The sequence below is a fragment of the Plecotus auritus genome (assembly GCF_963455305.1).
Source record: "Plecotus auritus genome assembly, chromosome: 2".
NCBI classification, from domain to species: Eukaryota; Metazoa; Chordata; class Mammalia; order Chiroptera; family Vespertilionidae; genus Plecotus; species Plecotus auritus.
Genome location: NC_137771.1, coordinates 29,324,974 through 29,343,026, shown reverse-complemented (window position 1 = coordinate 29,343,026; position 18,053 = coordinate 29,324,974). Strand labels below are relative to the sequence as shown.

General features: G+C 48.6%; 2 protein-coding genes across 5 annotated transcripts in view; one reads left to right on the top strand and one right to left on the bottom strand.

Annotated features, from left to right (window-relative positions):
* ST3GAL3 (ST3 beta-galactoside alpha-2,3-sialyltransferase 3) overlaps nucleotides 1-18,053 on the top strand; it is a 178,911-nt gene that overhangs the window by 149,192 nt on the left and 11,666 nt on the right. For all 4 annotated transcript variants that reach the window (XM_080656564.1, XM_080656566.1, XM_080656567.1 and 1 more), the window contains 4 exons: nucleotides 2,413-2,507; nucleotides 3,940-4,003; nucleotides 4,890-4,985; nucleotides 5,276-5,462. In XM_080656564.1, coding sequence (XP_080512690.1) covers nucleotides 2,413-2,507; nucleotides 3,940-4,003; nucleotides 4,890-4,985; nucleotides 5,276-5,462 — 442 coding nt within the window. The remainder of the gene's footprint in view (nucleotides 1-2,412; nucleotides 2,508-3,939; nucleotides 4,004-4,889; nucleotides 4,986-5,275; nucleotides 5,463-18,053) is intronic.
* Nucleotides 16,983-17,522, bottom strand: LOC308241551 (large ribosomal subunit protein uL24-like). Its single transcript, XM_080655059.1, has one exon. The coding sequence runs from the start codon at nucleotides 17,470-17,472 to the stop codon at nucleotides 17,035-17,037; it is 438 nt and encodes a 145-aa protein (XP_080511185.1). The 5' UTR covers nucleotides 17,473-17,522; the 3' UTR covers nucleotides 16,983-17,034.

Here is an 18,053-nt window from a genome sequence, read left to right as displayed (position 1 = left end):
GGGAGAGTACAAGTCTGTCTGCAGGAGTCAGGCAAGACTGTCCAGAGGAAGTAGCATTTGGACTTAAAGAAGGGATTTTCCAGGCAAATAGACAGGGAAAGGTGTATCCTTGTACATTTGATTTTTGGAGGGTTGATTTGTGACGGATTACAGCAACTTACGGTTATTTGGCCTATTGTAAATTAGAAAAAAGTTGTGTCCATTTGCATAGCAATGTTCTTACGATATTATAAAGTGAAAAAATTAGTCTACAGAGCTGTTTAAAAAACAATATGGGAAAAGGAAAATCAGTACAGATATATACCAAAAAGTTAATTGTCTCTGTGTTGTAGGATTACGAATATTTTTCATTGATTTTGTGTGTGCGTGCACCTATCTGTATATTTCTCCAAAATTAACATATAAGTGACATCAAAAAATGAGGGGGTTTTAGCCATGGCTGATGTGGCTCGGTTGGTTAGGCGTCAGTCATCCTGTGCACCGAAAGGTTCGATTCCAGGTCATGGCACATGCCCTGGTTGCCTGCTTGATCCCCCAGTAGGGGGCGTGCAGGAAGCAGCCAATGGATGTTTCTTTCACTCTCCCTCTCTCTCTCTCTAAAAATCAATTTAAAAATCTTTTTTTTAAAGGTGTTATTTTTTTAAAGTGAAAATTAACATCATGAACTTTCTTATCAGCTGAAAAAGAGGGAAGGGAGAGGAAAAGGAAAAAAATTGGCTAGATCTTAGGAGATTTCATTAGCACATGACATCCAGTACATATTGGATGCAGATAAAATCCTGTCCAAGCCTGACTGAGAAACTTTGTAAAACTTCTGTCAGCTCAGCTCCAACACAGAAGGAGAGGTTGTTGCTGTAGGCTTTTCCAGGGACCTTGTTTCCTTTGCTCTTGGACGTGGACTATGGCCAGGATCTTCAGTGCCTCTAGTGTAGCATCAGATCTATCCATTCATTCAGGTTTTATATGCTAGGTGTGAGAAACACACGTGACCCTTGACACAGAAGGGAAATGTGCTAACTCAGAAGTGCAAAGGAAAGCTGCGGTGCAGGGGTGGGCAATGGGGAAGGAGCAGGAGTGAAAGTTTTCTGCCTCTTTCAAGTTCACTTCAAAATCTCTAACATTAGACGTCCAAGTGATTACTGACATAATTTCTCCTGGGCGTGGAGATTCTACTGGTGTTAGTGATGGTGGGAATAGGAAATGTAAACTTGAGTTAGAGAACATTGGAGGGTAAGTTCTAGCTTCTGAGCTTATAGGGCCTCTTCTCCAGTCTTCAGTTTTTCAGTGGCTGATTCAGTTGAACTGGAAACAAAGAGACAGAGCCACCTAGGCCTCCACACATTCATTCTTGGCCAGGGAGGCCCTCAGCCTGCCCCACAGCAAAACTCGGCACATAGTAGATGCCCAGGCGCTGGCCACCTTCCAAGCTGCTGGGTGCCCTGAAAAATGTCTCGCAGGCAGGGTGCTGGGTTCCATGTGAAGTCGCCGTCCACGCATCTCTGAAGAGCTTGTTCCTCCTGTACCTTTGCACTCTTCCCTCACTCCCTTCCGTATCCTGTGACTGTCCTGTCCTCCCAGGCCTGCACCCTGCCCTGCCCACTCTCCGCTTTCCCAGGAAAAGTGAAATTTGCCTTTTCCCTTCCTCTCAACTCAACATCACTTCACCCTTCCTCCTTTCTCTTTTCCCTCCCATCTTTCCTCCAGGCCAAATCACCCCTCTCCTTTAGCTCCATAACAGTCCCTCACCTCCCGAGGAGCTTTGCGTTCCTGCTGTCCTTCTCTCTGCCAGCAAATGTGCTCAGGCTCCTGCTTGTCTGAAGCCTCCCCTCGGCCCTGCCTCCCAGCCTCCAGATACTGCAGTTTTTCTCTTCTCTTCCAAATCTCTGTCTCCTGTGGCTGTTCACCAGCTTTGCCCTCTCATCATGAATTCCCCTTCCTCCTCACCCTGGGTGGCCCACCTCTCAGGATTCTCTCCAGGATTCTGTCTCCCGGCATTGGCTGTTTTGGGTTATTTTCCTGCTCCATGGGACAGTGTCATTCATCTCTGCGTTCCCACATTGCAGGCATAGTGTGGGCAGCAGTGACTATTTGATGGGTGGCATGCCTGGATAACCTGCCAGGGAGCTTCCAGCTCAGAAATACTGATACCTGATGTGGGGTCTGGGCTCTCCACTCCTGTAGCTGGCCGCATAGGACTGGCCGGACCCACTCCTTTAGACTCAGGCTCTGCTGAACACCATCTGTCAGACCCACACAGCAGCGACCCAGTGAGCAGGCGGGGATAAGAAGGGTATGCTGAAGTGTGAACGGTGGCTTCCAGCAGAACCATTGGCAAGACACGTGTACAGAAGAGCCAACCAGCACTCCAGCCTGTTGCATTTGGGAATCCTCAGCAGCCCTGTTGTATTCCAGGTTCTCCAAGCCAGCACCCATGTTCCTGGATGACTCTTTCCGCAAGTGGGCTAGGATCCGAGAATTTGTGCCGCCTTTTGGGATCAAAGGCCAAGGTATGTTGAGAACCCTGACCCCACTCTACATTAACATCTCATCTTCCAGACTATCTCCCTACATTTCAGGCAGGGCTGTATCCTCAGAAGTGCCCATGCTGGGGGTCCATCCCCTCCCCTGTTCTCAACAATGCCTTACATTCTCTTCCTCTTTCCGTTCCTGCCTTTTTTCTTACTTCTTCAATGGAATATTTACTCAGAGCCCAGCACTTTGTCAGGGCTAGGTATACAAGAGTGGAGTCGACAGATATGGTCCCTGTCTTCAGAAAGCTTCAGGCTAGTGGAGATAAGACATTCAGAGTTCAGGGCATTAAGGAGACTGATGAGGGAAGAACTAGGTGCTGTGAAAAGGTGGTGCCAGAGGTATTGGTGCTAGAGAACTAGGTATAAGATGGAAAATCCCAGAGAAAATAGAAGCCATCTCCCATGAATGCCCCCAGGCTCCTCCATCATCCCCTCCTGATGTTTTCCACCCAGCCCCCTGTCCAGCCCTTTCCTATCCAGTCCAAAGCCAGTCTTTCCCCCTATATTTTCAGAACTATCTGCCTCCATTGCCTGAGAATCCGCACTCATGTGGTCCTCTCCTAACTTAGACTTTCCCATCCTAATAGTTTAACGGTTCCGTTTCTTTGTCAGGTTCCTGCTCTGTTTCGTGGCATGATAGAGTATGAGCTTTAGGGTCAGATACAGAAGGATCAGATCCCACTACTGCCTTTTTACTAGCTATGACCTTGAACAAGTTACTTAACCTGCCTGTGCTTTAGTTTCTTCATCAGTTAAATGGAGAAAATAATACCATTGTATTAGGATGTGGTCAGAATTAAATAAGATAACTATTGCCCTAACTGGTTTGGCTTAGTGGATAGAGCGTCGGCCTGTGGACTGAAAGGTCCCAGGTTTGATTCCGGTCAAGGGCATGTACCTTGGTTGCAGGCACATCCCCAGTAGGAGGGGTGCAGGAGGCAGCTGATCTATGTTTCTCTCTCATCAATGTTTCTCTCTATTCCTCTCCCTTCCTCTCTGTAAAAAATCAATAAAATATATTTTTAAAAAATAAGATAACTATTAAATGGGAGTTATCATGTGGCCAGAGGACCCAAGAATACCTCAACCCTCTACTGAGCCAGCCCAGCCCTTCCTGGGCAAGTCCCCAGCCTGACTTCAGAGCCTCCCAAAGCCAAATGAGACTGCCAGGGAAGGGCTGGGGAAGCACCTGCATGCCGGTGCTGGGGACTGGCTCCAGGCAGAGCTGAGTGTGCCTGCCTGTTCTCCTGCGCCCTCTCCTTTTTTCAGGGAGAAAGGAAAGCCAGCAGCCCAGCCAACCGGTGCCCAGATCTCCCTCTCCCCACCTCCACCTCCACCCTAACCCCGGAAAACATTTCATGGGAACTTAAGTGATCCTCTAACATTAGCCTCCCTCTTCTCTCCACAGATAATCTAATCAAAGCCATCTTGTCAGTCACCAAAGAGTACCGCCTGACCCCTGCCTTGGACAGGTGAGCTACTCACTACCGGGCCTCCTGCCCCTCGACTGCCTTGTGCAGAGATGTTGAGGTCCAGCTGATCTTTCCTGGACGTGAACAGATTCTCCAACGTATCTATATGTGCACACATAGTACACATGCTGGGATGGGTGAGCAGAGAAGTGGGGCCATCTAGCTGGCTTGCACCCATGGGCTGTAAGCACTTGGCAAGACATCTCAGTCCTCACACAGCAGAGGTCTAAGGGTAAAAACTGAAGACACTGGGCTGGGATGTGCCCGCCATTGGGACTGCAGAGCTAGGTGGTGGGTACAGCTTAAAGGGCCAAGGCTTACACCCAGGAGGCAGTAATACCTCCAAAGCTATCAGAACCTGGATAGAAGGACCCCCAGGGTCAGGGGCTGGAGAGAAAAGTGAGTAGGGTTCCCGCATGGCTTTATGGGAGCATGGGGGCTTCTGGATTGAATTTAAGCCCAGCCCTAAGTCCTGGAGCCTCCAGTCCATTTCTCTGTTCTTGCTTTTCTGGCATAGCCCTCAAGCTCAGCCCACTTCCCTCTCCTGAAAGCTGCCTAAACCCCACTAACTCTTGGGTAATCTTTAACCCAGAGTGCCATCGTACCAGAGCCTCCTTTCTCACTTAAACGGAGCTAGTGTCCGAGCCCTTTCCACACCCATGTTTTCCTGGAGAAGTGTCAGGGACTAGGGATGTCCGAGAGTTCCAGGTGACCCAGCTACCTGCAGTTTGTTTCTGGCCTCTTCTCAGAAATACTGCCAGAAGCCCATTCATTTTCTCTATCCCAGCCTGTGCCTGGTCAAGGGCATGGGGTCAAGTGCCAAAAGGGTAGGGGAGAAGGATGCCTGGTGGACAGCTCTCCAGAGGTCTCTGCCTTTCTCCCTCAGCCTCAGCTGCCGCCGCTGCATCATCGTAGGCAACGGAGGTGTCCTTGCCAACAAGTCTCTGGGGTCACGAATTGATGACTATGACATTGTGGTCAGGTAAACTCCCCAAAGCAGTGCCTCAGGCACCTGCATGTCCTGGCCCAAACCCTGGTGCCTGCGCCCATTGAGAATTGTCTGGCCATCTGGCCAGTGGGCTGGAGGTCAGCAGAAGCCTGAAGAAGAACCTGGGTTGGAGGATTTTGGATCAGAAAGCTAGATGGCTCCCGGTGACTTGGGCTCCCCATTCTCTGAACCTGGGGTATTCTGGGGTCAGAGTGCTTCCCCAAACATAGACCACAGAACACATGCAGTGAGCCCAAGGCTCTGACTGGGGCTGCTCTCTGTAGACTGAACTCAGCACCAGTGAAAGGCTTTGAGAAGGACGTGGGCAGCAAGACTACACTGCGCATCACCTACCCTGAGGGCGCCATGCAGCGACCTGAACAATATGAACGTGATTCTCTCTTTGTCCTCGCTGGCTTCAAGTGGCAGGACTTCAAGTGGTTGAAGTACATCGTCTACAAAGAGAGAGTGGTGAGCTCCCTGTACACCAGCTCCTTCCCTTCTCTTCTTGCCCTGGCCTTGCCCAGCTTCCTGGTCAGTCCCTTCCTCTGAACCCAGCAAAGAACAAAGAGGAACCTTTCAAAAGAAGCATTAATGACCCAAAATTGAAAGACACTCAGACTCAACCAAGGGTGGCTGTCCCAGGCTTCTGGAGTTGATATGCCTGGCATCTGCTCCCTGCCTCTAGATACCCAGGCTGTAGGGCCTTTCTCAGCCTTCCCTAGCCACACCCCCAACTCAGCTCCCAAGTCCCTCCCCAACAGCCCCTGCAGGCCTTCTCTGCCTTAGATCCTCTGGTAAGGAAAACTATTATGTGGCTAGCTCTAGCGTTACTCCTAATCTTCGTATTCTCCTGCCCTGACCTTGTAGCTGCCTCCCCGAGTCCCTCTTACTCACTGTGAGGTCTCTCTGACTCTGATCAAATGGGTCCACCCTCATTCCCAGCCAAAGGAGGAAGGCCTGTTTGGACCCTGGGGCCATTCTGCAGGGACAGCAGAGCCCTCAACTTGAGAGTGCTCATTCCCAAACTCCTGTATAACGGTCTCTCTCTACTTTGTATTTTTACCACTGACCTGCAGTTCAGTCCCCAACTTGCCATTGAGTCTGGTTCCACTCTGGGAATAATCAGATTCTATAGTCATGTTCCAGGCAGGCAAGGGTCAGGGCCTGTTTCTTCAGGGAGCTTATGTGGCCAAGTAGGCTCAGACTGCTCTTTAGTGGACCACACACCAAGTCCCCTCCTGAGTCCTCTATATCTCAGCTCTGGGCCTATAGGGACGCCTGCCAACTTGTACAGGCCCATTCCCCCTCTCCCCTCAACCAGCTGTCACCAGCCACCCCAGGGGAGGGGCACTGCAGAGCTCAGGCCATTCATCTTCCGATACCCATGCCTCTTACCAGAGAGAATGGTGACAGACGGCCTCTGCCTTCAGTAAGAAGCTAGTTCTTTCTGGACGTTTGGAGGAGAATTGGGGGGCGGGAACAGCTTAACCTGCCTATGGAGGTCTCAGTGCAATTTGGTTTAACTCCACAGCCCTTTTCCAGGCAAGGCCAAGTACAGGCAGTGTCAAGTAGGTAGCAAGCGAGAGAGAAGACAGAAGTGAGGTCCAGAAATTCAGGTAGGTTGGGACAGTGGGGAAGGGGAACCCACCTCAGAGCCAGGCTGAAGGAGGCAGCCAGGCTCTGCTGGTCCAGCTTGGCTCCCAAAGGGGAGGAAAGGAATTGGCTTCAGCTAGCCCAGCTGCAAGCAGGCCCACCCACTGCCACGCAAACCAGGTAGAGAGGGGGCCGAGCGAGCACTGCTCTGGTTTTAGGACCCTCATGTCCTCAGAGCCCTTCTCTTTGTCCTTAAGGCAATAGCATTGGGATCACGGGTAGGTACTTTTAAGGGAGAAATGGGAGCAAATTGGGTCTGCTGTGGTGAACCCTAGGGAGCCCAGAGGCTGCTTTCTCACTCTGGCCTTCTGACCATCAGCCCACCCCCCATCCTGACACATCCTTTCCTCTGCCCATAGACACCTGTCAGAGGAGCTCCCAGAGGGCAGGACCCTGGTCCCATTTGCTTTTTTTACCCTCAGTGCCCAACCACCATAAATGATCTGGAATTGGCTCAAATACCAGGTCTTGCCTCCTGCTAGGATAGGACAGGCAGCAGGGTGGGCCAGGGCCAGCCAGGTGGGTGTTTATCATATGCTCCTTCCAAGAACATCAAGATCAGTTAATTCAAGGCTCTTACAATTCATCCGAGGGAGTAAGGAAAGAAAGAAAAAAAAGGAAGGAAGCCGACTAGAGTCAGAAAACTCACGATACTCAGGGAGCAGGCGGCAGGGCCTCACTTTTCCCAGAAAGACTCTGAGGAGCTCGCGCCTAGCCTGGCCTTGGCGGCAGGATGATCAAAGGTACTGGAGTAGTTGGGATGAAGACGTGTGGGCTGTGCGCAGGCACACTCACCCGTGCTGATGTCTGTGCCCTGTCCTATCCAGACCATGCCCAGGGATCTGGGACCAGACTTGTGTTAGTGAGAACTCCTTTGCAGGGTTGGTGGGGTGAGTGGGAAGGAGAGAGAAGAGGCAGGAGGGACCCTCTGAAGTTTCATGAGTCTTCCCAGTCTCTAATGTCAAAGATAATGAGGGTCTTGAAATGAGCTGCCAGAGGGAAGCCAATGATGCCCAAGTCCTCATCAATCCCAGCACTAGAGCGGACCTGCCTGGGCCCTTCTGGCTACCCAGGAAGCCTCTTCTTCGGACCCTTTCCCACCCCACGCCCAGGGCTAATGCCTTCCGAGGACCTCTCTGCTCTTCTTCACTTCTCTGGGCTCCAAGCCCCACGTAAACCTGGGAGAGGCTGCTTCCCCAGGCCCCTCCCATCTGGTGCCCAGCCACAGGCTTGTCCTGCTCCTGCAGCCACCGGAGAGCTCTCTACACCTGTCTGGAGCCTCACCTGCAGAATTCTGGCAGGAGGCAGCTCTGTGTTCAGGAGCCAAGGCCAGGCTGGGCAGGGCTAGAACAGGTATTAAGTCTCCGTCATGGCTGCTACCTGCCGCTTGCTATGTGAGCAGTTGCTCGTTGTATATAACTTTCTGGTATCCAGGATTCCTGAAGACTGAACCCAAAAAACAGCCTGTGTTGGGACTGGCCATACTTACTTCATCCATACTCATCTCTTACTTCACCTCTGCTCATCACTATTTGTGGTCGTTTGGTCCCTTGTTCACTGAACAGTAGCACCGAAAATTCCAAATAAGTTACCAGGAGCCCTGAGCAAGCCGGCAAGCAGGTGGAGGAGTTCCCAGCAGGTCATGTGTGCTCAGAGCACCAGTGGACTTTTGAGCGGGGAAGCTGAGGTTGGCAGGGAGGTGGAGCCTGGGACATAACGTAGGTGTATGAAGATGTAGGCATATGTAAGACCGTGGTGAGAGGGGGCAGCCTCCAGCTCTTGTGAAATTCTCAGAAGTATACCTGGATCCATCTTGCACACAACTCACTGGTTGGCCAGGTATCGTTGAGCTGCTCCCTAGGAAGACAAAGATGAATTAAACACGGTCTTTGACCCATAGTCACAGTCTGATGGGAGAGAGAGTCCTGAAACTAGAGAGAGAATGCAGTGTGGTGGGTGCTGTGGCCTATGCATCCTCCTCCTGATGTTTGATGAAGGCTAGAGACTCCCCTCCCCATTTACGTCCTGAGGCCTGGAGAGGACAGGACACGTGAGAGGCAGAGCTTGCCATGCAGTCACTCAGGCTCCATTCCTCCGACCTCTGCCAGCCTCCCCCACCCCACCCCCCTTCCCAGGATGCCTGGGCTTCAGAGGCCCCCAGAGCTGCCTTCCCAATCCCCTTGGCTGCCTCCTCTTCCTGCATTTCCCTCCTCATCCTCACTCCTGAAACTGGGAAACTGACCTCACTGCTGAGGGGCCTCTGGCTGGTGACCAATTCAGTGTGGTTTAGAGACCTGGGCTGGGTTGGTATGGGAGTGGTTCCAGCCCAGCAGGGAGAGGGGAGGGGATAAGTGTTGGAGGTTGGCCTCTGGGTAGTCTTGACACAGGCCTGACCTTCCAGCTGTAGTTCAGTCCTTGGGTAAGGAGGAAGGAACTTCAGAGGCTGGCCAGGACCCCACAGTCATACAAAGGGGGACTGAGCCCCTGAATTTGGGAGAGACAAAATGGTTTAAGAGGGAACGGCATTATGGAGTTATGTAGACTTAGCTTGAAATTTGGACATTGTCACTTACCTTAGGCAAATGACTTAGGCCCCTTAGATTTAGTCCCATCTGTGAAATATGAATGGTACTGCCCGTTGTTCAGAGTTTTAAAAATTAAACCAGTTGAAATATCGAAGTACCTAGCACAGCCCTGCTGGCATGGCTCTGTGGTTGAGTGTCGACCTATGAACCAGGAAGTCACAGTTCAGTCCTAGTCAGGGCACATGCCCAGGTTGCAGGCGGGAACCCCAGTGTGGGGTATGTGGAAGCAGCCAATGAATGATTCTCTCACATCATTGATGTATCTATCTCTCCCTCTCCTATCCTCTCTGAAATCAGTAAACATATATTTTTTTAAAAAGTACCTAGCACAGTGCTTGACACAGTAAGTGCTGTCTATGCCAAGTATTAGTGCTATTTGTTATTTTATGATTGTTGGTGGTGTTGCTGTTAGAAAAGTCCTATTGCACTAGGGAGTGAAGCATTTGTCTGCCTAGGCTGTAGAGCCTGACCTGGGAAGTGACCTAAAAGTAGAGGTCAGAGGCCAGGCCTAGAGGACAGAGAAACTCGGGACCTCCTGGGAAAGGCGGGGTGGGCTAACAATCTGGGAAATCTGCAGGGCAAAGAGGGCCACCAGGTCCCCGTAATAGGAGGCCTTATTGGCCCAGGCCCAGGATGGGGATTGAATGTCCATCTTCACCTAAATGTATATTCTGACCCATGCCTGAGAGGGATGCAGAGCCTTGGGATGGGTTCTGCCCAGAAGGAGCTCAGCATTCACACTGCCTCACCTTAGGGGAGACTCAGTGCAAGGCACATAAAAAGGTGATGAGGCAGGGACACACCACAGCCTCTACTGCTTGACGAGAGTTCTGCTGGGGAACCAGCATCTCCACCCACCACAGTCTCCTTTCCAAACCTCTGAGACAAGCTCTCCTGGGATTCCATTTCCTTCACAGCCACCTCCAGTGGATACTGCTCTTTACGCGTACCTCTTATCCCCATCTTTATTCCCCTTACCACACCCTGACCATTGCTCCTCCACCCTTAGATAAAAAATGCTCAGAAATTGGGGCTCATGTCAGCACTACCCTCTGCTCCTCTTCGTCACTCTCATCTGTGACCTCTTGGTTACTCTATTTCATAATCATCAGCAGTCGTCTCCTCTTTCTCTTCTTCCTGCCTCTCTCCCTCCTCTTCATCCTCCTCATTCTTCCTCCTCTGTCCATCATCCTCGTAGCTGTCATTTATTAAGCTCTTCAGTTTACTAGCCTTCTTTGAATTCCTTTATCCCATTCTCATAGTGACCCTACTAGATGGGTACCGTTATTATCCCCATTTGTGGGTGTTAGGAAACTGATGCACAGAGAGGATGAGTTACCTGCTCAAGAGCACAAAACTAGTTAAGTGATAGAGCTAAATTCAGACTCAGCTCTGACGGTCCCAGGGATCTTCCTAAGAAATCAATCTGATCACATCACCCTCCTGCTTAAAATCCTCCATTGATTGGCTCCTACCTGCCATGGCCTAGTGCTAGAGCAGCGTTTTGGACCAAAGCTGTCCCACTTTAACCACCACGCTATAACACCTCTCATTTATTCATTGAGTCATTCATTCAGCAAATCCAAGTCAATCACCATAATCACGTGGAGCCCCATGCTTCAAATACTATCTTTCTCACTTGACCACTTTCTCTTCATGACTTCACATCCAGCCATTCCAGTACCAGGGAGTTACCATGGAGAGAGAAACTATAGCTGAGATGGCAGCGCTTGCTGGTATTACCTTACTAGCATCTTGCTGCTGCTTGCCACTCCTGTGTCCTGTCCCTGGTAGTTCTTCTCAGAACCTACTCTCGCCATCTTCAGTTCTGCTATACCTCCATCCCTATTTTAAGCAGACATCTCACACCCAGCCTGCAGAGAAAATAAAGGTCATCACCAGTCAAGAACTCAACTCCCCAGCCTTCAATCCGCAAACTTACCTGCATCCCCATCCACCCCTATGTACCTCCTCCACCATCCTTCCTCTGCCTCTCCCATTCAAAGCCATTGGTCTCCTGTGCTCTGGATGTCTCTCCTCCCACCTTCTCCAGAGCTGTCCTATTTTGTTTATCTCTTTTGTCACCTGTTTACTGGATCCTCCTCTCACATCTATAAATCTGTCCAGGTCTCTCTCTTCTTAAAAATTAAATCCTGCCCTGACTGGTTTGGCTCAGTGGATAGAGCATCGGCCTGCGGACTGAAGGGTCCCAGGTTCGATTCCGGTCAAGGGCATGTACCTTGGTTGCGGGCACATCCCCAGTAGGGGGTGTGCAGGAGGCAGCTGATCGATGTTTCTCTCTCATTGATGTTTCTAACTCTCTATCCCTCTCCCTTTCTCTCTGTAAAAAAATCAATAAAATATGTTTTAAAAAAATAAAATACTTTTTAAAAAAATTTAAATCCTTCTCTTTAGCTTGTGTTCACCCTCTCTCCTTCCCTTCCCTTTCAGGTTTCTAGAGAGAGGCATCACCTGTCCATGATGCGTTTCCATGTTTTTTCCTTCTGTTTCTCAACCCTTTCCAGCCTATCTTCCAAGCTAGCAGTGACCTTCTGGTTCTAAATCCAGTGAACTCTCTCTGTCTTCCTTTAAAGCAAGGGTGGGGAACCTTTTTTCTGCCAAGCGGCATTTGGATATTTATGACATCATTCACAGGCCATGCAAAATTATCAGCTTAAAAATTAGCCTGCTGCCAAAACCGGTTTGGCTCAGTGGATAGAGCGTCAGCCTGCGGACTGAAAGGTCCCAGGTTCAATTCCGGTCAAGGGCATGTAACTTGGTTGCGGGCACATCCCCAGTAGGAGGTGTGCAAGAGGCAGCTGATCGATGTTTCTCTCTCATTGATGTTTCTGACTATCTATCCCTCTTCCTTCCTCTCTGTAAAAAATCAATAAAATATATTTTAAAAAAAAAATTAGCCTGCTGTATTTGGTCAAACATTTCATTAACTCACCCCTCATGCCATGGCAGGGCCAGAGCAAATGTTTTTACCAGCCTATACAGCCCGCAGGCCAGACGTTCCCCACCCCTGCTTCAAAGGAACAACTTGTGAGCAAATACTCAGCATTTACTGTGTATAGTGCTTAGTTCTAGGGATGGTCCTTGATTCTTAAAAGCTCATGGCCAAAATCTGGGAAGCATGCTCAGTTCCTCTGATTCTCTGTAACAGTCCTTGCTCTCTCTTATACCTGAGGGTTTACTTACCTGTTAACTCGCAAGCCCCTGGAGGGCAGTAACTGTCCTGTTTATCTCTGTAAGTCCATTACCTCCATAGTTGACGTATATAAATGAATGAATAAATGTGGAAACTGGGGCCCAGAGTAAGCAGTAACTCCTGGCACAGTCAGGATTCCAATCCAAATCTTCTGCCTCTCAGTGAGGTCTCTTTGCTCTTTCATTGCCCTGGGACAGTGGTCAGCAAACCGCGGCTCACGAGCCACATGCGGCTCTTTGGCCCCTTGAGTGTGGCTCTTCCACAAAAGACCACAGCCTGGGCGAGTCTATTTTGAAGAAGTGGCGTTAGAAGAAGTTTAAGTTTAAAAAATTTGGCTCTCAAAAGAAATTTCAATCGTTGTACTGTTGATATTTGGCTCTGTTGACTAATGAGTTTGCCCACCACTGCCCTGGGAGATCATTCTTTTAGATTCAGCCTCTTCCTTGTGTCCTTTTGCTCTCTGCTGGCCTCTCCCAGGCATCTCTTTCCTCTTAGCCATGTTTGATCTCCTTTCTGCGGTTCCAAGATCATTGTCCTTGATAACGAAATGAAAACTAAACAGTCCCTGGCGCTCTGCCTCTTTCACTTGTCTGTCAGCATCACAAAATCGGCCCCAAGCCGGCTCCTCTTTTTGTTCATTGCATTTTCCAAATATAGCTTTGGAAAAGGTTTTTGACCCTCCTCAGAGTGTACATCAAAATAAATTCCAAATGGACTAAAAAGTGGAACATACAAATACAACCAAAGGAAATTTTGAAGAAAGTAGAATAGAAATTGAATCCCTGGAGGGAAAAGAACTTGTAAGGGACAGAAATGCTAGGAGAAATCAGATGTATGAAATATAAAAGTATATGAAAATGTAAACTATATTAGCAACAACAAAAAGAACGAATACCACCAAGATGCTTAAGAGTCTAGGAAATGTGATAGACATGGTTATTATTGGGAAAGTTGACAAGAAAACCTTTAGGACCCCAGCAGATAACGGGCAGGAGACTGAACAGATCACAGAGAAGTAAATAAAACTAATAAACAACAGAAATAGTTTAACTTTCTTCGCAAACAGAGAAATTCATGTGAAGGCAACAGGATGCCATTTATCACCCATCTTTAAAGTGTGTTTAAATTGTAATACGTGGTCTTGGCAAGAGCGCAATGACAGATGCGCTCAGAGGCTACTGGTCAGGGTATAAATGGGGACAAGCTTTTTGGAAAGGAAATGATAACTTGGTATCAAGAGCCATCACCCAAAGGGAGGAAAAAGCTGCATGCAAAGATTTTTATTTTTATTTTTAATTTTTTAAAAAATATTTTTATTAATGTCAGAGAGGAAGGGAAAGGAAGAGAGAGATAGAAATGTTAATGATGAGAGGGAATCATTGATCAGCTGCCTCCTGCATGCCCCCCTCTGGGGACTGAGCCCACAACCCAGGCATGTGCCCTTGACCGGAATTGAACTCAGGACCCCTGAGTCCGCAGGCCTACGCTCTATCTACTTAAGCCAAACTGGCCAGGGCACAAAGATTTTTATTATAGTGTTATTTGTAATGGCCAAATCCAAATGTAACCTAAGGAGTTTATTATGCCAATTATGGTTCTATCTGCTGGACTGAAGAGCGGTGTCCAGTGGCCCTGCAGAGAGTGTGGGCTCTCGGAGCAGCCATCACAGCCATTCTCGCCCTTGTCCTTTGGTGCAGGTAAAGGTGGGGAAACAGCACAGGACTCAGTATTTTTTTTAATATGTTTTTATTGATTTTTACTTACTAATTTTTTTTAATCCTCACCCGAGGATATTTTTCCATTGGCTTTTAGAGAGAGTGAAAGACTGAGAGAAATATTGATGTGAGAGAAACACACCGATGGGTTGCCTCCTGCATGTAGCCTGCAACCAAGGTACGTGCCCTTGACCAGAATCAAACCCAGGACCCTTAGGTCGACAGGCCAACACTCTATCCACTGAGCCAAACCGGCTAGGACTGGACTCAGTATTGGAAACAGAAACCAGTCTCTTGCTCTGCCTCAGCCCACATCTTTGAGGTTCATTTTCTCCTTCTGTACAATGGGGAGAGTAAAAGCTTCCCTGAGTGGCTCCCCATTACACCACTGTAAGGAGTGAGTGCGATAGTGCATGAGACGGTGCTCATCTGCAGATGACGATCACCTTCAGAGAAGTGAGATTCAGCAAGGCAAGCGTTGCCTGCCCACTGGGCAGAATGCCCAGCCACAGGGCCCAGGAATGAGCGTGGAAATGAGATCAGCAGCACCTGGCACAGAGGAGCACATGCCACCCCGCTCCAGAGGTGCAGGCACCCACTTTTGGGCTCCAGGACACTTATGTAAGCCCTGATCCCTATCAAGCTGCTTGCCCCAGTTTCTTGTAGTTGTTGGCCAGATGATGAAGTCTCAGGCACAGAGAACAGCTTTGGCAATAAGTGGTAGATTTAGTGAATTAGAAATAATTGAATATAACTGCTGTGTAGCATGGCTGCAGGACTGCCCTTAGACCTGGGCAATAAGGGTGCCTCGCTCTCCACCACTCTCTGCCATGGAGTGAACAGGAATGTGCAGAGTCCAAAGGGAAATGCCCACTCCAGGCCCACCCTCCCTTGCTAGACTATTACCAGGTACTAAAGACCTCAGAATTTCTTGCCCTCACAGCCAGTACCAAGTTCATTTCCATCCTCCCGAGGGCAGAATGCACCTCCCTAAGCCCAAGGAAGGCTGTTTGCAGAGGCTGTGGGTAGCACTTGGATGTGCGGGCTGGGCAATCCACACACACATGCACAGTACTTGGCATGGTGTGGTCTGGGACCAAGAGGGGAAACAGAAGGGAGGCAGGCTGGGCCTCGCTCTCCATACACCACCATGGTCCAGCACAGGTCTCTTGGAGGCAGAATTCTAAATTCAAACCTGGCCTTCCAGGTCGTTTTTCAAGGGAGGATAGAATATGTTCCATTTAACAGTTTTGATACCTTGATTTGTAACTTTCAAATATTTATAATCTAAAATGTAGACATGTGATACATAGACTTCCATTTGTAATTTTGCCCCTGGCTGCACAAATACTAAGGATGAGCCTACATGGATGTGGGGGTGAGGGCTGGAGATGAGGCTGGGTAGGCAGGGAACAGACCGTGAAGGGTCTTATAAGCCAAAGTCACATCAGTGAGCTTGGACTTTATCTTGAGGACCAATAATAGCAGAAGCTAAGGGGCTAACTTTGTGCCAAACATGTTATGTGCCTGACTTCTAACTCATAGCGCGCACACACACACACACACACACACACACACACACACACACTCTGCAGGATACAAATAAATTAGTCTTATTGTCTGCATTTTGTAGATGAGGATATTGAGACTTGGGAAGGGTCAAGAACTTGCCAAGGGACACAGAATTGGCAGTTAGGATATCAGGGTTCAAAAATAATTACTGGGGCAGCCTGATCTGCAAGCAGAGATGGACTGACGGCGAGCATGATGGTGGGAAGGGTACAGTGGTGGGATGGGTCCATGCAGAAGCAATAGCCACAGGTGGGTATTTGATTGGTTCCTGGGGACGAGGGAAAGGGAAAGGTCAAAGGAGAATGAGGACTCCAGTCTGAGTTGTTAGGGGAAAATGGTGGCTAGCTCCCTCATAGGAAATAGATTTCTTAATGAAACAAGCCTATTGGGCCTTGGTTTCTTTAGGAGAAGACTGGACAAGACATTCTTAAAGGTCTCTTTTTATATTATTGCAATCCATGTTTTGAGGGTGGTTCATTGTCTACAATATTATAGCATATATTTGTACAAAAAGTAATTGGCTTATATGTAACAGGCACTCAGTTATTTGTTGATTGGTTGATCCAGGTTAATCCTTAGCTCTGAAACATTTACATTGGTAAGTAGCCTTCTTTTAGAGCTCTTCTTCATTTTGCTTATATTTCTCTTAGTATGTTACCTGGCTCTTCCTTCCAGTTCATGTACTATGCATGTGAACATTTTTTGGATATGTCTTATATGTATATATTTTAAATAAGTATAGCAGATATTTAAGCCTATCTTTGTTTCTTTCTCACTTCATAATAATCATACCGTGTACTGAGATATTTGTACACAACCCTGTTTTTTCTACTGGATTACAACTCCTTTGGCGTAAAGAAAACAGAAACCAGACCTACACTTTTTTTAAATATTTTTTTATTGATTTCAGAGAGGAAGGGGGAGAGAGAGAGAGAGAGAGAGAGAGAGAGAGAGAGAGAGAGAGAGAGAGAAAGAAAGAAAGAAAGAAAGAAAGAAAGAAAAAGAAAGAAAGAAAAGAAAGAAAGAAAGATAGATCAATGGTGAGAGAAAATCATTGATTGGCTGCCTCCTGCACGCCTCACACTGGGGATCCAGTCTACAACCCGGGCATATGCCCTGACCGGGAATCAAATCGTGACCTGGTTCATAGGTCAACGCTCACCCACTGAGCCACACCGGCCATGCCAGACCTACACTCTTAATTATCCAGATAAGCTGTCTCAGTGGGCAGTGGAAAGCCATGGAAGATTTTTTTTTTTTTTCATTTTAAGTTTTTAATGAAAGTTGTGTTTAAGATTACTTTATTCCTGCATCTTCTCAATTGTTTCTTCCTTGTATTTTCCCTTTTCCTTTCCTACTTGGTGAGATTTGGCTTTACGTTCAAGGATCTTTTTGCGGTCTTTGTCCAGCTTTAGTCTAGTGATAACCACCTTGCTGGGGTGAATGCCCACATGAACAGTTGTACCATTAGCTTTCTCCCGTTGCACTCGTTCAATGTAGATGACATATTTCTTCCTATAAACCTGGACTACTTTGCCAATTTGCTGCCCTTTGTAATGTCCTCGAACAACCTGAACTTCATCATCCTTTCGGATGGGCATGGACCGAACATTGTACTTCTGTCTCAGCTCTTTGGAAAGAGGAGGCGACATAATCTTCCTTCGAATGTGGGAAGGTGCATTGAAATGCCTTTTACGGTTCTTGCTCCGGTCAGAAGTCACAAAGGGATTGAACTTCATTTTGACCGCTGGCGCTCCTACGATGGCCACAAGAGGGAAGAGCCATGGAAGATTTTAGCCCTGAGAAGGTCAAGATCAGATTTGTGTAGGGAAGTGAAGGAATTGAAGGAAGGCATGATGGAGGCAGGGAGAACTGGTGGCTGCTAGGGTGAGAGTTGGTGATCTGTCCTAAGGTGTGAGCAGCAGGGAGCAGAAGGAGCAAACCCATCTGCCCTCCTCGTAGCTGCAGGAAGCCAGCCTTGGCGGCCCTGACAGCAGGAGGAAGAGGCTGCAGAAGAGCCTGCGGGGGCCAGGGAAACACTGCAGTGCCTGGCTGGGAAGGCACTCTTCCCAGATGCCTTCCCCCATGGCTCCCGGCTGTTCTGACAAGAGCAGAACAAGTTGCATCAGCAGGAGACTGGCGGCTGCACACAGATGAGCTGGGTCCAGACTTGACTGAGGCAGGGACATTCCTGGAGGAGGAGGGATTCAACAAAGAATGCAGTCCACAGCTGGCCTTGAGGAGGGGTTTGACCATTCCAGGGCCAGTGTCACTGGCGGCTTTACAGGCCTCTGTGCTGTGTCCTGTGGGTCAGGGGAAT